Source organism: Phoca vitulina, unplaced genomic scaffold, assembly GCF_004348235.1.
Source record: "Phoca vitulina isolate PV1807 unplaced genomic scaffold, GSC_HSeal_1.0 scaffold40, whole genome shotgun sequence".
Lineage (NCBI taxonomy): Eukaryota > Metazoa > Chordata > Mammalia > Carnivora > Phocidae > Phoca > Phoca vitulina.
In genome coordinates, this window is record NW_022589743.1 from 1,903,786 (window position 1) to 1,926,599 (window position 22,814).

At 57.5% G+C, this 22,814-nt stretch overlaps 1 protein-coding gene across 3 annotated transcripts in view; it reads left to right on the forward strand.

The window, feature by feature from the left end:
- The first annotated feature begins 10,876 nt into the window (after positions 1-10,876).
- The window catches only part of SRCIN1 (SRC kinase signaling inhibitor 1), a 65,056-nt gene continuing 53,118 nt past the window's right edge, over positions 10,877-22,814 (forward strand). For 2 of the 3 annotated variants that reach the window (XM_032428504.1, XM_032428506.1), the window contains exons 1-2: positions 10,877-11,172; positions 19,364-19,426. In XM_032428504.1, the coding sequence (XP_032284395.1) occupies positions 11,049-11,172; positions 19,364-19,426 (187 nt within the window). In that variant the 5' untranslated portion in view covers positions 10,877-11,048. The remainder of the gene's footprint in view (positions 11,173-19,363; positions 19,427-22,814) is intronic. The other variant, XM_032428507.1, reaches the window with a different exon arrangement.

A 22,814-nucleotide genomic window follows, 5' to 3' on the forward strand; every position in this document is an offset into this window, starting at 1 on the left:
GCACGGCAGCTTAAATGGTCACCTGCTCCAGCCCTCTGCCTCCCAGCAGCCTTGGCCCGGCCACCACCCTTAATCCTGGCTTAATGCTCTCTGAGTAAGGAGTCCCCACAGTCCTTGGTGGTGCCAGGCCCTCAGCACCCCTCCTGCACTGACAGGAAGTTTACCCTGGGGGCTAATCGCAGTCTCTCTTGCTGACATGGAACCCCTTCAGTGTTCCGGCTTAGCTCTTCGTTCACACGAAAAGTGATCATTATCTTAGTTTCTCCCTTTTCAGGCTAGGCATCTCATCCTTCCCTCTGCTTCTCAAGGTGCACAGGACCCTTGGGACATTTCCTACCTCTGATGAAGCTGGATTTCTTTTTTTTTTTTAAGATTTTATTTATTTATTTGACAGAGAGACACAGCGAGAGAGGGAACTCAAGCAGGGGGAGTGGGAGAGGGAGAAGCAGGCTTCCCATGGAGCAGGGAGCCTGATGCGGGGCTCGATCCCAGGACCCTGGGATCATGATCTGAGCCGAAGGCAGACGATTAATGACTGAGCCACCCAGGAGCCCTGAAGCTGGATTTCTTTCTGCTTTCAGGTCCCTTGCCCAATTTGGGATTCTATGGGAGTGTATATGGGGGGGGGGGAAGAGTATCTGCCTCAGTTTCCCCAGCAGTCACACAACTAGAGAAATAAGTGGCCAAATTGGAAAAGATTGGTTGCTATGGATCCACACATCAGGGCAAAAACAGGAATAATGGTTCATATCTAAAACACTTATGCACATACCCTTTATCCAGCTATTCCACTTCTAGGAATTTATTCTACAGATATGCTGGCATTGTGAACTAAAGTAATTACCAGGATATCTCTTGCCCTAGACATGGTCTAAATATCCATCCACGGGGCACCTTTATTTTATTTTTTAAAAGACTTTATTTTTAAATAATCTCTACACCCAATGCAGGGCTCGAACTTACAGCCCCGAAGTCAAGAGAGAATGCTCTACAGACTGAGCCAGCCGGGCACCCCAGCAGGTTACCTTTATGTGTGCTGATGCAGACCAATGTCCGGTTTATAGCTGTTGAGTGTGTATCCTATGCTGCTGTTTGGGTAAGAGAACACAAAGGAGATGCTCGTGAGCACACAGGCAAGCCCTGAAAGGCCAAAGAAACTGGGGATGGTGTTTGCTTCTGGTGCTGGACCCTGGTGGCTGGGGCAGAGACAGTGGTGGGTGAACTGACTTTCCACTGTACTCCCCTTTTGCCCCTTTTGAATTTTTATCACTTGCAAATAGGATTTCCTATTCAAAAAATAGGTCAAATTCACTTTTTTCCAGTCCTGGAAATCTTGGATGTCACTGATTTTTGGCCCCCATCATATACCAGTGGTTATTGCTGCGGGCCGACCCCGGAGAAGGAGGGTGAAGCCAGGGGTGGGACGGGGAGTGGTATGGAGGCCAGGGGCCTGTCTTGGGAAGGAGCTCGAGGCTCAGAAGGCCCAGCATGGAACCAGTGGAGAGGGGAGAGCAGCAACAGGAGAGACCCAGGAGGATCAGGGCAGCAGAATTCCCAGAATCCACACAGCATGGACACTCTGGATGGTGGAGAAGACAGAGGGGACCAAGGGGACCAAAGCTCTGCCCTGTGAGGAGGAGACGGACAGCCACAAAGAAAGCTAAGTGGGTGTTACAAAAGCCCAGGGGAGAGGGAATTGCAGCTAGAATGTGTTTGCGTGTGCGGAGGGCAGGGATAGAGTCTGGGAAGGCTTTATATTGAGGAAATGGGATTTGAGCCGCTCCTGGAATTGGGAGTCAGGTGTCAACAGGCGCAGAGGAAGGAAAGAATAACCCTATGGTGGGGGAACAGAATCGGCAAAGGCTGAAGTGTGAAGGGAAGATACAGAGCAAGCATGCACACAAGCAGGCACGTGTGTGTGTGTGTGTGTGTGTGTGTGTGTGTGTGTAGTATGTGGTATTGCAGGAGGTGGCCAGGGATAAGGCTGGAAAGATTTAGGGGACAGATCTTGGAGGGCCTTGAATGCCAGGCTAAGAAATTTATTGAAATTCTCAGGTATGAGAATGAATGGAAGTGAATGGATGCTTAGGGCAGTGCTTCTCAAACTCTCTGGGGTGAGACACAATTTTATTGTTGTTAAATTTCCCATTGACTGTGAACCCACATTTTTTTTTAAAGATTATTTATTTATTTATTTGAAAGAGAGAGAGATAGCGAGCAGGAACACAAGCAGGGGGAGTGGGAGAGGGAGAAGCAGGCTTCCCGCTGAGCAGAGAGCCCAATGTGGGGCTCGATTCCACGACCCTGGGACCATGACCTGAGCCGAAGGCAGACGCTTAACGGCTGAGCCACCCAGGTGCCCCTATTTGCTTCAGATTTTTAAAAAAATAAATAAAACATGGGGCGCCTGAGTGGCTCAGTTGTTAAGCGTCTGCCTTCGGCTCAGGTCATGATCCCAGGGTCGTGGGATCGAGCCCCACATCGGGCTCCCTGCTCGGCAAGAAGCCTGCTTCTCCCTCTCCCACTCCCCCTGCTTGTGTTCCCTCTCTCGCTGTGTCTCTCTCTGTCAAATAAACAAATAAATAAAATCTTTAAAAATATATATATATATAGTAAAAATGATCATGTGCTCGGACGCTGTGGCAATGGCAGATCCCCGTAAAGGTTGCTTAATGCTTACTCTCTCTCTCTTTTTTTTTTTTTAAGATTTTTATTTATTTATTTGAGAGAGAGAATGAGATAGAGCATGAGATGGGGGAGGGTCAGAGGGAGAAGCAGACTCCCCGCTGAGCAAGGAGCCCGATGCGGGACTCGATCCTGGGACTCCAGGATCATGACCTGAGCCGAAGGCAGTCGCTTAACCAACTGAGCCCCCCAGGTGCCCTGACTCTCTCTGTACTCATCTGTGAACCAGTGGCTGTGCTGGTCTGTGGTTTGAGTAACCCTGCCCCAGGGGTCCTTGGAGGGGCTGCAGAGGTCGGGAAGGGCCACAGGGTTGTTGTTGTTGTTGTTGTTTTGTGGTGGGCGTGGATGCTCATTTATGTAGAGAGAGGGTGCAGAACTTTTGTCAGGACCTCAAAGGGTGAAGGGTCCTCAAAGGACACAATCACCTGTGTAGGGAGTAGTCACTGAAGGTCTTCGAATGGAAGGATCTAGTGGCGGCTTTAGAGCAGTGGGAGCAGCAGACGTGCCTGATTCATCCTGGGACCCCGCCCTGCCTCAGCTGCACCCAGAGCAGCCCGTCCAGGGCCTAGCCGTGGAAAGGGGATTGGGAAGAGTGAGAGGTTCTAGAGAGCAGGGGGCCCATTTAGAGGGTGACTAAATCATCTATGGAAAAGAAAACCAGAGGGACTTTAAAGCTAGCTTTGGGGCGCCTGGGTGGCTCAGTTGGTTAAGCGACTGCCTTCGGCTCAGGTCATGATCCTGGAGTCCCCGGATCAAGTCCCGCATCGGGCTCCCTGCTCAGCGGGGAGCCTGCTTCGCCCTCTGACCCTCCCCCCTCTCATGCTCTCTCTGTCTATCTCATTCTCTCTCTCAAATAAATAAATAAAATCTTTAAAAAATAAATAAATAAAGCTAGCTTTGGAGCAAGAAGATCAGGGAGGGATGGGTCTGCCTCTGGGACGGATGGCACAATGTTAGCTGAAGACAGGGGAAGCTAGCTCCTCAGCCCCAACCCAGCCATCCTGCATCTGCTGCTTGCTTGGGAAGCGAGGTGAAAGGGAGCCTCTCTCGGGGTGTGAGCCAGGCAGGGGAGGCTTCAGGGATGCAGTGTGGGGCCAGAAAACAGCATGCTGGGGGGGCCCGCAAGCATCTTCTGAGTCTTCCGAGCAGATGCCTGGGGCCCCAGGGCATCAGAAAGGCTGTGACTCATGTGGGCACACACTCCTGTTCCCAGGTAGGCTCTGCAGATGGATCGATTTCATGATCTCCCTGGAAAACTCCTACATTCATTGCTACTTTTTCTTTTTTGAGGTGAAATTCAGATAACATAAAATTAAAGTGAACAACTCGGTAGCATTTAGTGCATTCACCATGTTGTGCAAACCACCACCTCCACTAAGCTCTGAAGCATTTCATCACCCCGGAAGGAAACCTCATACTCCTTAAGCGGTTGCTCTCCATTTTCTTCCTCCTCCTCCTAGGCAGATCTCCATGGATTTGCCTATTCTGAATATTTCACATACACAGATTCATACAACATGTGACCTTCTATGTCTGGCTTCTTTCACTTAGCACGTGTTGAAGGTTCATCCGTGTTGGAGTGAGTATTAATTAGTACCTGGATCCTTTCTAGGGACAGATAATATTCCATTATATGCAGAGATCACCACTTGTTTATCCATTCACCTGCTGAAGGACATTTAGGCTATTGGGTCATGTGGTATTTCTGCGTTTAGCTTTTTGAGGAATTGCCAAACTGTTTTCCATAGTTGCTGAGCCATTTTTCATTCCCACCAGCAAAGTGTGAGAGGGTTCCACCTGCTTTCCTTATTCAACAGGTAATTGCTGTCACCTGGGAAGGCAAGGCGATGGTTACCACCAGGTGCTAGCATGGGTAAAATATGTCAGGATGATTTCCTGCTCCATTTGCCCTACCACCCACCATAGGCTTCTAAGGCTACTTGGCAGGCCTGGGAGGCTGCTGGCTGGCGTGGGGGCGTGGGAGGGTGCCTTTCCCTTTTTTACCAAGGCATGTAGGTCGGATGGTGAAATCTACAGCCTCAAAGCCAGGCTGGGTGTGGTCCTTCAGGAGTTGGGCTTGTGGTCCACCTGGACCCTGTGGCTCAAAATATGTCCTCTCAAGGATAGATACAGACCCCGTTCCTCCTCCTCCTCCCTGCTCTAGTCTCTCGTCATCTTTCTTCTCTCTTTCCTTTGCCTTTCCTGAGCTTCTCACCTCCCTCACTCTCTCTCTTCTACCTCCCCTCTCTGCTCGCTCCCCTCTTCTCTTCTCTGTTTTTGTCTATCATTTTCTCTTCACCCCACTTCCGTCTGCCTTCCTCTTCCATCCTTACATTCCTGCTCTAATCTCCTCCTCCTCCCCCCACCCCCAACCTGCAATTCTTATGCCTCAGGGACTGAGTGGGAAGAAAGGGGGTGGGGAGCCGCATGCACGTTCCTGCCATCGGACTGTATCCATGAGCCCTTCTCCCCACTTAGGCCCTGGTAAGTCTCCCCAAAGTGAGATTCGGTGCTGGGAAGCCTCTCTTTCATCTTTATTCCTTCCTCCCCCTCCCAGGAGACCCACTGGCATCCGCGGCCCAGAGCATGGTGGCCTGCAGCTGGGGATCAAGAGATCCAGTTCTGGTCATCTCTGTCCCTCAGTACCAAAGGTCATGGTCTGGGGAGAAAGGAGTCTCCAGGGCTGCTTATGTGGCAGGAATTGGCCTTGGTTTGAGGGCAGGTGGTTTGGGAGGAGAAGAGCCATCATCCCTGCCACAAAGTTCTCCTGGACACTCCCCGGGGGCCAGGCCCTGTGGAGACCTGCCAGTCAACCTGCGTCAGCAGGCAAAGCCCTAAGCTGGGAAAACAAGAAAACCCTCTGCCCCCCACTCGTTCTCAAAGTGGGGCCCAGAGCAGCAGCGTTTAGAACCTTGTTAGAAATGCACATTCCCAGGCCCTTCTTCAAACTTAGAAGCTTCAGGAGAGGGCCCCAGCAACCCATGTTCTGACAGGCCCTCCAGTGATTCTGATCCTCACTCTAGTGTAAGAACCATTGCATGACCCTGAGAGGGAGCCCTAATTAATGAGGGAGGCTAAGCGCTCCCAGTCTGATGGCGGAGGTGGGACCCCTGCTTGCCATCTGACAGGGAAGACGGAGACTTGTGCTCAGAAAACTGCCAATCAGAGGGACATCTAGGCTTCTCGCTGAAAGTCCCTCAACCCGGGGTCTCTCACTGCTGGAAGCACCAGGATGTATTTCTTTGGCTGGAGGTGGCTACATTCAGGACCCCAGAGAACCCCCCCCTCCCGCATTCTCTCTCCATTCTTCAGAAAGTGGGTTTGATGTGCTAATGAGGGCATCAATTATGAAGCATCATTAGCATTCATTACAATAAGAAGCAGGAGCGGGAGGACCGCAGGGAATGAGGGACGGTCTTTTGAAACTCACGGCTATTCACTCCTCTCCTATAGGGTGGGAGGGGGAATGGGAGGGCCAGGAATGCAGGAGGGGACCTGGGAGGGGCTCTGGGGCGCTAGTCTGTGGTCAGAAGGAAGAACCTCCTCCTCCTCACCTCCCCCACCCCTGCCAGTTTCTGCCCCAGATGCCAGGTCAGTGCCCCTGGTCATTCTCTCTCCAGAACAGGGCCGAATTGCAGCCCCTTCGCTGCCTGCGGGCCACCCTTGATGGAGTGTGGATGGTCCTAAGGGGGCTCATGAAATGCGCTGGCTGGACAATAGCCCCGCTGGCAGGGGGCTTTCTCTAGGATCTGGGGGGGTGGTTCCCACCACGGCAGAGTGAGCAGTTCAGCATATCCCACCCATCATTTCCGCGTCATCCTTTTTCCTGTGCCTTTCCCTAGAGGCCCCCGTGCCTCTCTCTGCCCACCCCTGGCCCCACGTCCCTCTTCCTGCCCAGATGTTTGTCCAGGTGCGCTCCCTGTTCTGACTGTACCTTGGGGAAGGAGAGGCTGAGAATTCTCACCTCTAGCGTGCTCCCCCATAACCTCCCAACTGCAGGTGCCCAGGAACAGGCCAGGGGGCGGGGGGGGGCAGTGTGTGAGAAGCTCAGTTAAGCATTGTTGATCCCTCAAACAAGCCAGCTGCCCCCTCCCCACCAAGAGCAACGCTCCAGAGAGGCCGGGGAGGAGGGCCGGAGGGAAGTTACCTGTTGAGGAATGAGAGTGGGGGTGGGGCGGCACCTGAGGCATTTCAGGGGGAGGCAGCTGGAACACTGGTTGTGCCAGGGCACCAGGCCAGCTTCCAGGAGCAATTCTCTCGTCTCTGAGCTGGAGAATTAATACCTGCGTTGCTTTGCCCCTGATCCGTGGCGATGGCTTCCCAGCCTTTTCCCTACCCCGGGAGACTCTGCTTTGGGCCTGGAACCTATCTTCCCTGGGGGGTGGGCCAGAGGATCTCGTGGGGTCAATGTCACCCACCCTCTGGCTCACTGAAGGGTCTCAGTGTTTTGTTTCTGTTCCGAAGCTGTATCTCTTCTCACCCCTGGGTTGGGTGGGTGTGAAGTAGTTGAGGGGAATAGGGGGTCAAATGAAATCGCGGCTATGCAAATGATGAGAAATGTTAAGGGTTCATCTTCAGGAAGTGAGCGACAGCGGCGCCTGGGTGGCTCAGTGGTTAAGCGTCTGCCTTCGGCTCAGGTCAGGATCCTGGAGCCCTCCTGATGCAGGAGGTCACCTCAGGGTGGGGAAAGATGAGTGCATTGTCCTGCTGACACCTTTGGAACTGTTCCCAGTTTCTGGGGGCTGATTCACAGCACCTGTCCCCCCAGTCTCCGAACCAGTGGCTTCTTGGCATTTATCATAAGGGCAGAAATATCTCCATGTGACTGGGCAAGCATCTTTCCTGTCATCATCCAGGGCTAATGCCCAGTTCCTTAACCTTGACATAACCGTATGTCTTAACGCTCAGCCCTGTTCCTGAGCCCAGCTCTCTTCTATCCACAGAGGCTGGCCCTAGCTTCTGGCAGTGCACAGGGTTAAGAGGTGCTGCTGGTGATAGGAAAGAGGCTGGGAGCTCTGCAGTCAGGCAGATCTGGGTTTGAATTTCAGCTGTGCTCCTCTTAGAGTGGGCACATGGCTATTCCTGTCCGAGCCTCAACTCTTTATCCCTGAAATGGGACCAAGGATGCCCATTCTGCAGGATTGTTGAGAGGGTTAAATGAGAGAATACGAGTAAAACACTTGCTGATTCCCTTCTCCTTAGGTGGACACAAAGTGGGGCAGGAAAGAGACCCCGTCTTAGGGGGACCCTGACAGGGAGAGGAAGGGGCAGAGTCTGTGTAGTTGAGTCAGCCTTCTGAATGGAGGAGCAGAAGCTTGAGTCCCCAGCCTGTAGGCTGTGAGAGGCGTGGGAGGTGGTGTCCAAGCAGCTGGGGGGAAGCCGCCCCTCCCTGCACCACCCCCTCCCCTACACAGGGCCTGCTGCCTCCCATGCCCATCCTGGGCAGACAGCCAGGCAGGGAGCTGGAAGAGTGCCCGCTGTGCGCTCAGAGGCCAAAAGATGGGCACCGTCCAGTTGGCAGAGGGAGAGGAAGCTGGCCCAGGACTGGAGAAGTCAGGGTGCCGATTGCTGGGGTCGTGTGCCCAGACGGTGTGTCAGAGACACAGCTCTTGGCTGCCCTCCGGAGCTATCCTGCTGGAGCTGGGAAGGGCCACCCCCGCCCTCCTGCCCTGGCCCTACCACCTAAGTTACTGCAACTGGAGATTAATCTCGAGGGGCATCTGGGACTTGCCCCCAGCCAGGCATGTGGCTGGCTCAGGGGCAGGCCTGAGAGCGGGCAGGAAAATGGGAGAGCCTAGATTAAGGTTGCAACCTGGTAGACTAGGAAGTGGGGAAACCGGTTTGTCACTTGGGCACTTGGGGTGGGGTCTTCTCTCCTGCCTTGCTGCCTGCCTGCCACTCTGCCTGGTGTCCTTTATTGAAGAGAGGTCCTGTGCCCCTTTCCTGCTCCATCTAAAGTGGCTTTGGGGATGCCAGGAGTAAAGAAAAGAGGCAGGGGACTCAGTCCACCTTCTCCTCCCCAAGAGCAGCTTGGGAGAGGAGAGACAGGACAGAGAACGGAAGGGAGAGAGGAAGCAAGCAACCAGCACAGGAGGAGGGGTCGTGGTCAGTGCTGGTCAGAGCCGGAGAAGTCTGTGGAGCCAACAGGTAGACCAGGGTGGGACAGGGAGGGGGTGGGAAGAAAGCGGGGGCGGGGCAGAGCTGGCGCTCCGCATGCTGCCTTGGAGGTGGCCGGGCAGAGCCAAGCGAGGTGTGAGAAGGGGCTGGAGCGCGCCCCTTTGGGGGTCCTCCCTGACGGCGGAGCTGACTCCCCTCACTCCTAGCGCGGGCCTCTGCAGTTCCAGCAGACGCCTGCAGGAGGGGCCGCAACCGGAGCTGGGGGCAAGGAGACAGCCCAGCAGGGGGCGCCGGGGGACTGGATCTCTGCGGCTGAGCCGAGTCTAAGGAGCGGGGGAGGGGGGCGTCCCGGCAGAGCCAGAGGAGGGTCTGGACTCTCCCTGCATAGGGCGGCTGTGGCTTTCGGAGGTCACCTTGGCTGAAAAGTGGCCCCCCGGTCCCGCCGCTCCGCTTGCCTCCCTGCCCGGTTCCTCCCCGAACGCTTCCCCATCCCCTGGCGCGCCAGGGCTTGGAGACCGAGAAGTCCCCCACCCTCGAGGTGCACCCCCTCCTCCGAGGCCGGTCCCGGGCCTTAGGTATTTGTCTCGGTGGCGGTGGTGGTGCTCCGACGATTGCTCGGGGTGGGAGAAGCAGGTGGAGTCGGGAGGGGAGCGGGAGCGCGCCCCGCACCCCTGGCCCGGCCGCGCGCCGCGGGATCCCGCCGTGCAGCTGGAGGGCGCGAGGCGCAGCGCCCCCTCCCCTCCTCCGCTCCCCGCCGCCCCGGGCGGCCCTTTGTACGTTCCGGCCACACGCGGGTGCCCGCGCCGCGCGCGCTCCCGCCCGCAGTGACACACCCGCGCCGGCCCGCGCGCGCGCCCCCCCACACACATACACACACACACACACACATAGACACACACACTCGCTCTCGCACACTCGGTGACACGCCCGCGCGCGCGCGCACCCACACGCCCGGCCGCCGGCGCCCTCCCAGCTGGTCCACCCCGGCGGGGCCCGCGCCCCCGGCCCGCCCGCCTGGCACCGCGCCCCGGGGCTGGGGCCGAGCGAGGAGCCCGCGAGGCGGCGAGAGGGCGAGCGCCAGGCAGGCCGGCCCGGGGCCCCCGCCCCCCGCGCCCCCGCCCGATGGGGAACGCTCCGTCCCAAGGCATGTCCCTGTCTCTCTCCTCCCTAATGTGCCTCCATGCTTAAGTGGAAGGTATTTCTGTTTTCTTTGTGTGTTTTCCCCTCGGCCGGGGGCGGGGGCGGCGGCCGGGCCGGGGAGGCGGCGGCCGGTGGGGCGAGGGATGCTCAGGGCGCAGGTGTTGGGGGGGACAGGGGACCGCTGCGTGCAGGCTTGGGAGAAGGACCCGGGCGACAGGAGTCCTGGGACCAGAGGGGGTCAGGGATTGGCGAGGCTGGAAACCGAGCGGGGAGGGCCTCGTGATGCCCGGGGGGAGGGGGCCCGAGGGGTGAAAATTTAAAGGGGTACGCGTGGAGGGAGGAGGGGTGGGGAGAAGAGGAAGGGGGATGGATGGTGAGGGGAGTGGGGGAGGGGAGTGGTCCATCCGTGGTGGAGGAAGAGGAGGATGCGGGGGTGGGGGAGGGAGGCGACGGGGATGAAGTGTGTGTGGGGGGGAGCCTCAAAGGCCTCTCTTTCCCCCAGGTCCCAGAATGGGGTGAACGCACTTGGACGGTGGTGGTAGGCGCTTTGCGCCAGCCCCCCAGGGAAGGAAGGGGATGAGTGCCTTCTGGGGTTGGCTGTGTTGCCAGGATACGAGCTTGTATTCACCCCCCCGCCCCCCTCACCTCGAGGCCTTAGCCCTGGAGACCTCAGAGCCTAGGCAGCAGTTGCAGAAACTGGGGACCAGCTCCCCGCTCAGCTGGCGGGTAGGGAGGGGCCATAAGAGGGAGGGGCTGGGGGAGGGGCTATTTGATCTTAAGCCCTCCCCCCTGCGGAGGCAGGAGGGCAGGGGAGGGCGCCCCCAGCTGGGGAGAACATCCAGGGTGAGTGAGGAGGTAGGGACCGCAGGAGGCTGAGGGGCAGAGGGCGGGGCTGGGGAGGGGACGCGCCATAGCCCCCCCTCCCCTCCCACGCACCCCCCTGCTACGTCAGAAGCTCCGGGGCCAGCTCCGAGTCCTGTCGGTGGGGGCAGCAGGATGCTGGTGGAAGCAGAGGGGGCCGGCCGGGTGCCTCCGCAGCTCGGCTGGCAGGGCCCGGCGGGGCGTGTGCTGCTGCTGGTGCTGACCCCCCCGCCCCACCCCTCCCCATGCAGCCCTGGCAGTGCCTCCGGCGCTTTGCCCTGGCCTGGTGGGAGAGGACAGCGGAGGGCAGCGCCCGAGCTCCTAGGGAGGAGGCTGGACCGAGGGACCCCGGGGGCCGAGGGGAGCCAGGTGAGCAGGCACAAGGATTGTGCCAGGAGGAGATCCCGGACTGTTTTTCCCTCTCTCCAAATACTGTGGAAACAGGAGGTCCTGCAGCCCCCAACTTTAGGGGAAGTGTTTTCCCCCCTGGTGGCGCTGGTGGAGGGCTCCTGGATGAAGCCTTCTCAGGAGATGTCGGAGCTACTGTTGTTTTGGGGGAAGGGGAAACAGATGAGGACTGGGAGTGCGGGATAGCTGACCAGCCTTCGGACTTGTAGGTCTGGACGTTCCCTGGTGCGGGGTTTGAGCACTTTGTGTGGGGAGGTTGGATACCTTCTTCCCGACTCTGGATATCTTGGTCTGGGTGACCTTGAGCCAACTGCTTTGCTGTCTAACTTCATGCCTCAGTTTCTCTCATTCCCTTCCCTATCCCTCTTGCTGGTTTTAAAGAACTGATGATGCATTTGATGGAGACTGTCACTATGAAAACGTGAAGCTCTGTCATTCTTAGTGGCAGCTGTTGTGGTGGTTTCTCTGGTGTGGTTGTGCGTGTGTATGTATGTGGGGGACAGTTTGGGTTTATGCATGAGGGCTTTTACTGGTTCTGACTGGTGTTGGGGTCACAGCGAGCAAGTGTCAGGGCCCGGCATTCACACAGGAAGGAGGGCTCCAGGCGAGCTAAGAGTTGTCGGGGCAGAGACTTAGCTGGTGGCCTGCTGTAGAAGCAAGGCTTGGGGGTGAGGGCTCGGGGTGTAAGGGGAGGGGGTTACAAGAATAAGATCCCCCCCCACCCTCCACCCAGATTGCCTGGCACCCCGGCACCATTGGCAGCGAGTGCAAAGGCTTTGCCCTGGCTTCTTGCCACCATGCCTTGGGGACAAGAGGGTCTTTGTCCAGTGCCCCCCCACCGCCACCCTGTTCCTTCCGCCCTTACCATGATGGCCGATTCTCTATGATGACCCTGAGGGCTGGGATGGAGATATGGGTCCCCCATGTGCTCTGGGGATCTGGAAGATGCAACTGTGGTCCTCAGGCAGGGCTGAGTGGAGAGGGGGAACTCTCCTAGGGGAAGGATCCCTGGGAATGAGCCATCAGGAGGCCTGTCCCCCCACCCCAAGCCTTCTGCTTGCCTCCTTGTCTAATGGGGGGGGGTGTCTGGGGTCTTTGTGGCCTGATTCCTGCTGAGCTCTAGGTTTTTTAAAGATGTACAGGGTACAGCGTTGGGTGCTGGGATGCAGAGCCTCAGACGCTCTCTCTTTCTCTCTCTCTGGCCAGGGACCCACCCTGGAAAAAGGGTTTAATTAGAACCATTGATTTCTTCTTTGGCTGCGGGCATCGATCTCAACGGTGTGGTCAGAGCTGGGGGGCGGGGGTGGCATGGCGACTGTCTGCACAGTGCCAACCTTGGCTTTCTCTGACAAAACCCAAGCTTAGGAGGGAGGGAGCTGGGCTCTTTAAAGTACCAGGTCTGTTTGAGCCCCACCCCCACTCCAGGTCAGGTCTTGGGGAAAGAAGGAAGTGGGAGTTGAGGATCTGGATGGAGGGAGGGGTGTTTGGGGTTCAGGATCATACTGAATGGTGGGCCTGGGGCTCTGGAATGGAGGGGCAGCTGTGGTTGGGTGGGGTCCTGCGAAGGGGAGTCAGGAGGCAGCAGAGGGGGCCTGTGGGTGTGGGGCAGGCCGAGAGTTCAGGGGAAAGACCTAGGGCTTGCCATAAAAGCTTCCCTTTCGAGGAATCCCAGGCACTTTATCTCCTCCAGCCCTGGCAAGGAGATCCAATTTCTTCCTTTGCTTGTGTCCTCAAGGCCCAGAGAGGGACAGAGACTACCTCAGAGGCCCAGCAGGCCTGGGTGTGGCCTCTGAGCCTGGCCGCCCGAGCCAGTGGCTGCTACCTAGGCACAGAGAGCTGAGGGTGAGGCTCCTGGCAGCCTGGAATCTGGCTTCTGGGCTTGGTGGGAGGTGGGGGACAGCTTGTGCCCCCCAAGCCCCGACTGCCTGTCGTGGGTGGGCTGGTGCAGGTGCAGGTTTCAATGAGCCACTCAGATGCTCTTTGAAGAATCCCTTGCTGGCTTCCTAGGGCCCATTCGAGCAAAGATAATAAAAATCTGGCCGTCAGCGTGTTTGAGGGCTGCACTCGCTTCCCCTTCTTTCATTCCCAGCTCTGAAAAGCAGAGATGCAGGCTTTGGATTTGGCTGCTGCCCCAAGGGAGAGAGGGAGGGAGGGAGGCAGAGGAGGAGGGACCGATTTCCTGGCAGCCCGGGAATTGCTGGGGAGGTGGGCCGAGGGGCAGGGGCTTGGTCCCCAACTCCTTCCAGACAGTCTCGAGGCCTCGACGGGGCTCCTGTGCCTGATACCCAGGCTCCAGCTTTCCTTCAGTCCCAGAGGCCGGCAGCCCTCTCTCTCTGCTCCGCTGCTCCCACCGTCCGCGCCCCCCCATGCCACCATCTCCCTCCCCTTGCTGCCCCCCCAGCTTCTTCCCCTGGTCTCCCCTCTCTCTGCCCCTCAGTTTCTCCTGCTCTGCACTTCATTCTCTCTCTCTCTTTCTCCCCCCACCTTTTCTCCCCTTTTCTCACTCTGTCTGCCCTCCTCCCATCTGTCTGTCTTCCTCCCCCCAGCATTGGTCCTGCTTTCTAGGACTGTCTGGAAGGTGGAGAAGCCACGTTGGGGGGTGGAGGGCAGCCGTAAGCACTGAAGGGACAGGTCTGGGTTGACTATTCTGGTCTGTCAGGTGCCATAGTTATCAGAGGCCAAGCGGAAGGGGGCTGCTGAGCACTTGGAGAGGTGTAGTGAGGGCCCCATCCCCCTCCCCACACCACGGCAGGCACCTTGCCCTGACCTCGGGCTTTGACACTCCAGTTCTCCTGCCTCCTTCTGCTGCTTGGCTGCCGGAAACCAGAGCCTCTGGCCTCGGCCCGTCCGCCCCTCTGGTCACCCACAGTCCCGGGCGCCGCTGCCACCCTGTCCACTCTCCCTCTCACCCCCACACCATTTCCAGATCGGAGCTGGGGAGGGAGGGCCCCCGTCCCGCCCCTCACCCCCGGTCTCAGGTAGGCCTTCCTGGAGCCCCATCCAGGCCCTGTGCCCTCTTTGCCATCTTGTCCACTTCCCATATAAAAGACAGGACCATCGTGGAAAGAGCACTAGACTCCGAGTAAAGGGACCTCGTTCCCATTCTTCCTCAACACCCAAATGTCCGAGTGACCTTGAGCAAGTCCCTGTCTGATGCGGGCCTCTTTCCTCACCTGTGAAATGAGGGGGCGTGGGCTGGATCATCTCCAAGGTCTCTTCTGACATTCCCTGGATGTTGTGTCTCTCTCCTGGGTGATTTGCATATGCTTTGCATATATTAATGGTGCCTGCTTGAAGGGGGAAGGTGCCACCCACAAGGACCAGAGTCCCACCCACCGTTCCGACTTCCCTTGCCCATTGGCCCATGCTTTCACTGCTAGAATCTCCTAGGGGGGTGGAAGCTGAGGCCGGAGCGTTTCCTGGGGAGGTGGGTCTGGCCCCTGGGTTCCAGACGTGCTGGAGGCAGGATGCGGGGTAGCCCCAGGAAGCCAAGTGCTGTGTGAATTTACTGAGGTTGGCTGTGGCTACCATGGGGTGTAGGAAACCCTGCCGAGGCTGGCTTGGGGGTTTCCCTCCTCCATTCCCAGGGCCTGAGCACCCTCTAGATGCCAAGGAGCTTAGCCAGGTAAAAGAGTCCCTCCTTTGGGGTCAGCTCCACCCACATAGCCCAGGGCAGGTCACGCTGTCTTGTAGCCCTGCCCACTTCTGCTCAGGCCCCTGGGCTCTGGGTATTTGTGAGTTGCAACTCGGACCTGAGAGCTGGTCACAGGACTGGACTAGGTCATTGCGTCTCTGGGCCCTGCCGCTGAAGGTGAAGCCCCATGCTCCCTGCAAGGGTCACAGACATCATCAGGGAGAGAGGATCTGCTGCCCCTGGTTCTGTCCCCACCTCCATCAGCCCAGCCTGTCTCGGCGGGACTGCCCCCAGAGCCTCCTCCCCAGCCTCCTGGCCTGAGCTCTGTCTGGCACTGGCCAGTGTCATGGATCCCAGCCCCGAGTCCTGCCTCTGTTGCTTTCACCCCTATAAAGCCCATCACTTGGGGCAAGGCTGGGATAAAGGTTGGCAGCCTGGAGAAGATGACGTGGGGCCACTGAGTCATGGCGAGAATATCTGAAGACAGAAGCAGAGATGGCCTCCACTACCAAGGAGGACTGGGCCAGAGGAAATGGAGCAAGAGGGATCAAGTTTAGATTTAGTCTTAGAAAGGGACCATCCCAGGGGGCAGATTCATTTCTGACCATGGGACTGCTGTGAAGATGAAATGCAATCATAGATGAAAATGTCCAGCACATGGCTTGATATATATTAAACACTCAATAAATGGTGTGGCAGAGAGAACAGATGTCTCTGAAACCGGAAAAGACCCTCCCCTAACCTCGAGACTTAGGATTTTGCAGGGAATGAGAAGCTGGAGGGACAGTTCCCAGAAGAGCTGTTTCTCCCAGTTTCTCCCACACTCAGGCTGCCGCTCCCCCAGCGCACTCCTCATGCCTCCTGCACGCACTGGGCTCAGGGCCCAGCCACCCGGGGACACCCTGCCCTCATCCGCTCCGTTGCGGGTGGGCAGACGGAAGGGTTTGGGGGTGAGAAAATATTCTCCTCCCCTCCCCCCTATCTTTGCCCAGGACAGCTTGGAAGGAAACGGGCCCACGCCGCAGTAGGAGGAATAGAGGTTAGATAGGAAAGAAAGCCTCGCAGGGTGTGTGTGTGTGTGTGTGTGTGTGTGTGTGTGTGTGTGTGTGTGAAACACTCCAAGGTGGGGAGCTCTGGTGGTCTTTGACCTCAGTGATAGGTGTGTGTGAGCACGAGTAGGCTGGTGTTGTACCTAAGGGCAGGGGACTGGTTGGCATGACCTTTGAGATGACCTTTGGGCCATCCTGAGGAGCTTGATAGATCCACTTTCACTCTTTGTGGCTGTTGTAGTAGGCTGAGTACAAGGTACCAGGGTCCATGAGACAGAGGAGTCGCCCTGCTGGGGAGGAGAAGGGGCCTGGGGAGTCACCCTTCGATCCCCCAGGGCAGAGAGGTGGAGTGCAATGGGAAGAGCAAGCACTGGACTAGGATCAGGTGTCCTGCCTTCCCTCCTGCTGTGTGACCTTGGGCAAGTTAGTTGCCCACTCTGGTCTTCAGTGTCCTTGGTATGAGAAAAGAGGGTGGAACTTGAGAATCTCTAAGGTCTCTTCCAGCTGTCACAACTTCTACCTCCTTCCTCTCCCCTGAGATAAAACATGCCTTGCCACAGAGAGGGTGGGAAGAATATTTCCAAGCTCCAGCTAAACCTGGAAAAATGGAGATTTGGCCCAAGAGAATATTGACACGTGTGCGAGGGCAGGCGCGCTTGCACGCGTGCACACACACACACACACCCCTTACAAACAGTCCAAAGGCACGTTTTGCCTAAGCCTACCCTCTCAGCCCAGAGGATGGATAAGCGAGTGGCCAGGGGATTCAGCTGTCTGAATCATAAACTCGCTGTTTTCCTCCCCTCCCGGCAGAGCTGGCGTTGCTACATTCCATTCCACTCAGGGACTAGAATCCAGTCCGTATTTTCTTCCTCGGAGGCACTGCCCGAGGGTGGCTTCCTCTCCCCCACAACCCTTTTCTGGTTCCCGGTAGCCTCCGCCACCTGGCCCAGTTGACTGCACGTCCCGGCGTGGAGTCCCGTAAGACTGGGAAGGAGCTGGGTTTTTCACAAGCCTGCCTTCCCCACCTTGGCAAACGTCACCATCCCAGCACACTGGCTTCTCTTCCATCCCAGCCACAGAGCTTGCCGGAGACCCCAGACCCAGGGGTCCACAGGGAACCCTCAGACCCAGAGACCCCATAGAGCAGCCCAAGCGCGGAGACCGCTCTGGAGAGGCCTAGCTAGAGATGTTTCTGCAGAGCCTGGGAGGTGGTTGTGGGAGGTTCTCCTGCAGGCTCCCCGCACCCCCAGGGCATGTGGTAATTGCAGACACGGTGGGCTCTGCGGCGTCACCCAAGGCACCAGCATCTGCCTCATTGGGAAGAATGAACGATTCCATCTCTTCGGGAAGGCATTCCATGGCTCACCGAAACCCTTTCAGAGAAAGACTCGGCCCTTCTGCCCGCTCTCCTGGGCTGCCCCCGGCCCACTCCGCCCCCACCCGGTGGCTGGGCTGGCTCCATGTGTCCCAGCCGCTTTCTAAGAGAGAAGGCTCTGAGGAAGAGTGAGGCCTGTTAGGACTGGCACGGACTCTCACTTTGCTGGACCCTGACTTTTAAGACTCTCCCTAGCCTGGGTGCTCAGGGATTTCTGGAAGTTAAAAGGAGAAGGGGACTGCTGAGTGGCTTCCTGGAGGAGGTGGGAGAGCAGGAAAGCAGCCCCCAGAGGGGCCAGACCTCAAAGATAAAGCTCAGGAGATCCTAGTCCGGCTCCTCCTGAACCCAACGGCTCATCCCCTCCCCTGGTCCCTGGTCCCTCCGCAGCCCAGAGTTAGAATCTTCTGCCTCCCACCCCTAGGATGAGGCAGAAGGAGACAGAAGCAAAGCCTTCCCTTCCACTTATTGTCCTTCAGAAATTACGTATCCTGGAGCACGGGCTGAAAAGAGGGGAGACAGCCAAGGCCTGGGGAGGCTAGATGGGAGGCAGCTTAGCTCAGGGGTCAAGAGCTTGGGCTCTGGAGTCAGAGGTGTGTGGTTTGGGGCAAGTCACTTCGCCTCTGAAGCTCATTTTCCTCATCTGTAAATTGGGGCCAATAACAGTGTTTTCCTCGAAGGGTGGGGTACTGGGATTAAATGAGGTAATTTAGGTAGAGGTCCTAGCTCACTGGAAACCTTCAAGAAATAGTAATTTCTTTGTCTTTGTCCTACTCACTGTCCAAGGAATGACCGAACGGGGGAAGCTGTTTTGTCTTCCTGGAGGAAGGGGCATACATGAGAAAACCTCTTCAGTTTTTTTTTTAAACCCAGATCCTCACCTCAGTTTATTTGGGGCTGGGTCCCTTGAGCTGCCACTGAAGGCTGGTGGTGGGAAGGAAGGTAGGCCTCCTGAGTCTTCACTCCCCTGGACTCTGGGTCCCTGTCCATCTGCCCCTTCCACGCCCCACCCCAAACAGCACTGCCTTGTCCGGGAAGCCCTCTAGGGCTAGATCTGTCAGTGAGCGTTCTTGATTTCTTCCCTCAGTCAATGTCCCCACATCTGGGTACAACAGCTGCTTCTCCCTGGGACGCCTGCATCTTGGGTAATCGGTGGGAAAATTGGAACCATGAGATTGGCAGGGGGTTCTGAGAACTCTTGCAGCCAGACGTGATGTGGGTATGGATGGGTCTGAGCCAGCCAAGTGAAGGAGAGGGGGGTCCGAGAGGGTCCTGGCCACACTGTCTCCGGGCGGGAAGGGGCTTCCTGCGCCTTCCCCAGGATGAAAGGCAGTAGACCACACTGCAGCAGGAGGGGGAAAGCATACAGTTAGGAGGACTTCCCTGCAGGGGAGGGAGGGCGGCAGGCAGCCGTGAGGGACAGCTGAGAGGGGCTCTGCCCTGGTGCTTGTTGGGTGTGAAATGCCCCTGTTTCCTCCGTTACAGGCGGTGGGGGGGCCTTCCTCAGGGTTAGGGGGTGAGTGGAGCAGATGGGGGTCTCGGGCTGGGAGAGGACTGTTAGCAGAGCAATGATGGCAGGCAACCTCTGACTCCGACCCCACCAGCCTTCCAATGTGGGGTGACCTTGGTTGTGCGACGCTGATGGACCCTCCAAGGTGCTATCATTTGGGATCTTATGTGAGCACTCCAGTAAAGGGCCTGCCCCCGTTTCTGGGAGGAGAATCAGGCCTGGCTTGTTGGCTGTCTGTCCTAGGGACCTCATTCTGGGGATCCCATGTTTTCTGTGTCGTCCTGCTGTCTGTCCTCCTGTCTGTCTCCCACCAGTGTCTCTGCCCCTTCAGCCCCTGCTCTTCCCCCAACACCCAGTCTCTATCCCTCCTGCGCCCCCAGCCCCCCAGTGACCCCTAAAGGGACGGCTCCTAAGGCTCTGCCTTGCCGTGTCCCTGCCCCCCTCCAACCCCATGGCCCAAGGCCCCTGCTGGGGGCCCATCCCACTTTGGGAGCCCCACCCTGGACCCCTTGCTCTCTCCAACTCCTCTCCTCTGGCTCTGGGCATTCATTCACGACTTTCCTCCTTTCCTGTCCCTCACCCAGGGCTCCAGCGTGCAGCGGGAGGGAAGGCTCCAGGACTCTGTTCCCTCTGTTTAAAGTCTCCAGGTTAGTAAGCCAGGAGGGAGGCCTCCCCCCCTCACCCTGCCTCGCACTGCTCTTTAGCCAAATGCCTCTCCCCAGCCTAGAGGGCCAGAAGTGGGGGAGGGGGGCTATCCCTGGTGGGCCCAGGCCTTTGCCAGGGGAGGGGACAGCAGAGACTTGACTCTGGGGAGGGCAACTTGCCTGGCCGAGAACGTGTCTATGTGTGCATGTGAGTTCGTGTGTGCGTGCATGTACATAGGAGTGCTGGCTGCAAAGCCTCCATGCAGTTGGGGCTGGGAAGCAGGGGAGGAGGCAGGGGCCCTCTGCTGAGGGGCCTGCGGGCCTGGGGAGAGGGGATCAGGAGCAGGGGGCCCTTCTTACGGAGGGAAACCCGTGTTCCCGTGGAGGCCAGAGGGTGGGGGGTGGGACGTGGGACCACATCCCACCTCAGTATAGCTCTGTTTAGTTTATAGGCACTTGCAAACCTGTGATCTTATTTCATTTATTCAATGACTCAATCATTCGTTCATTCATTTGTCCGTCCGTTCATTCATTCAATAAAGATTTATTGAATACCCTCTCTGTGCCAGGCCCTGGGCTGAGGTCTGAGTCCAACAGTGACCAAGACAGATAGGAGTTCTTCCACTGTTTAAGTGCTGAGCAGATAGAGGGCAAGAGCTGGCTGAATTCCCCGGCTGTGGGGCCCGGACTGTGGCTCGGCCAGCTGACTGTGACTCTGTGTCCCCAGCCGCCCTGTCCGCCCCTGCTCCCCTACCGGCCACTGCTCTGTACTTCATGTCCCTGTAGAGTGTCCCTTGACCTGAAGGTGCCCTTCACACAGTGTGCCCCCACCAAGTAAGCGGCGATCGAGGCCTCAAGTCCCTGGGGACTTGGGCAGCATTGTTGGACCAGTGCTAAGGACTCTTCAGAGGGCTTCAGGGAGCCGACCCCCTACTTCTGGGCCCGGGATCAGCAGCCTGGGGCACTGGACTTGAGAGGCAGCCTGACCTGGGTTCAAATCTTCACTTAAGCCATTTCCTAGCTCTGTGGGCCTGGATAAGCCACTTTTCCTCTCTGAGCCTCGGTGTTCCTGCCTGTAAAATGGCAGGGTTGGCAGGCGCCTGGCTGGCTCAGTCAGTAGAGCATGTGATTCTTGATCTTGGGGTCATGACTTCGGGCCCCACGTTGGGTGTGGAGCTTACTTAAAAAAAAAAAAAAAAGAGGGTAAGTTAAAAAAAAAAAACCTGGCAGGGTAGATGAGAAGAGCACAGGAAAAGCAGCAGCTGGTCCAGAGCCTGGCCTACAGCAAGGACGGTCCCACTGCTGGTTCCCTTTCTGCCCACGCCGCCTCCCATCCTGGGCAGCCTGAGCCCCAGTAGTGTCTGCTTGCTGCTCTGTCCCCCCCCCCACCCAGGGGAGCGGGGCTGCGGGATCTGGGTCTTGGCTGTCTGCAGACTGACGTCCTCCGGTCCTTCATCTCTCTGAAGGATGCTGCGGCCCCAATCTGGGCGGGCAGCTGGGGGAGGCGGCCCTCCTTGCCTCTGTGGCTGCTGCCGACGCCTTGATGGCTTTTTAATAACTTTGCTCTGAGACAATCTGCAGAGCGCTCGTTTGTCTGCCTCTTAATTAAAATTACCGTTTTCCTAAAAGAGCAACGAGGCTGCTCCCCTCCCTCCCCCACCCGTGGCTGCTGCTGGAAGGGGGAGGCAGAAGCACTTGAGACTGCAACTCTTCCCCTCCGCCCAACGCCACCCCCCCACCCCAGTCCCAGTCCCAGGGGCCACCAAGCCCCTTTCCCCACACCCACAGCAGAGGGGCCGAGGCTCAGCCTCCCCAGTGGGCTTGGGGGGCAGGGAACCAGGAGGAGGGCCTGAATGCTCTCCTCTCTCACCCACCCTTTTCTGGAATACCCCCAGAAGCAGGGAGCTCAGTACCTTCCAAGATTTCCTACATCTGTAAAGAGAGGAGCTGCCTACCCTCCCGGAGCGGAATAAGATGTGGATGGGTTTTGGAAAAGTGTTGTGAAGGATTATTAGGGGTGGGGATGGGTGGGGGCTGTCCACGGAGGTGGACACAGTAGGGTCAGGGCCTCACCATTGACTCTGGTTTGGTTACAAGAGACCTCCGAGCTCCCTTTGTGGACTCCGAGTCAGGCCACCTCAGGAGTGGGGTGGGCCTGGCGAGGTGGGGGGCTCATTTAGTCCTTGCTGAGTTTGGGGGCAAAAATCATCCCCAGTAATAATGAAAATACTAATGACCAATATTTATTGAATGTTTACTTGATAATACATGAGCCATACGCTGGGTTAAGCTCTATTCGTTTTATCCTCACAACCCACCAGCCTGTGGCCTCAGTGCTGTTCTATGTTGTACGGGGGTGGAGACAGACCAGAAAGGTTAAATAACATGCCCAAGGTCACACAGATGATCCATTGTGGCATCCTCAGCCCCACTCCCCTTCTGCCTAAAGCGCTCTAGCCTCTTAGGTCTAGCCTCAGTGTCTCATGCTGTACGCGGAGCGGTTCATCTCTGCCTCTCTCTGCTGTCCTTCGAGCAAGGTTCCTCCAGAGTTCATGCCACTGAGAATTGACTCTGAGGTTCATCTGCACCTTCCTCCCCCAACCCCATTCCTGGTTCCACCCCTGGGGCGCCCCAGGGGCTCCGGACCCTGGAGTGGGCGGAGCTGGAGGAGGGGGACTGGAGGTTAGGGGGTTCCCATTTCCAGACCTCCTTTCGTTTGGGGCAGAGTTCCTCTCCACCTGGGGAAAAGAGCCCGGGGCCAGGGAAGTGACTCGGTGACTTGATTGTGACGGCAGCTGCTGCTTGGTTGTGAGCGGGTCTTACATCGAGGCTTCATCGCTGAGGCCCGCCTGACAAACCATTCTGGAGGAGGTGGCCATGTCTGGGGCCTCGAGATCCAGCATCAGGGAGGATCCTTAGATGTCTTGTGTCTCCAGCAGCTCCCACTGCGCCTGGCCTGTCTCCACTGTGAACCTTTGCTTCCGTGACTCCTCTTCCAGGAGGCCCCCTCCCCTTCAGGGAGATGACCACCTCCGTTTCTGTTCCTCCCTGAAGTGACTCTCCCCGACCACCTCCAGGCTTGCCCCTCTGAACTCCCGTGGCATTGTCAAATCTTTTACGGTCATTGGCTCTGGATCCAGTAGAACCTCCTAGTCCACTTTTGCTCTCGGGGACAGCAAATGCAATGCCTTCAGGGGCAGGAAATGAGCGAAGCCGAGGACCATAGGAACGGCGGGAACTGTGGTGAGGGACAGTGCATGTGCTCCTTAAAAACAGGAAAACAGGACACCACCAGCCAGACAAAATACCTGTGCCCCAGTGTGGCCCCAGTGTGATCCTTGCCAAGCTGTGATTCATTTATCATGGTGACTCACCAAGTAGGTGTGTGCTG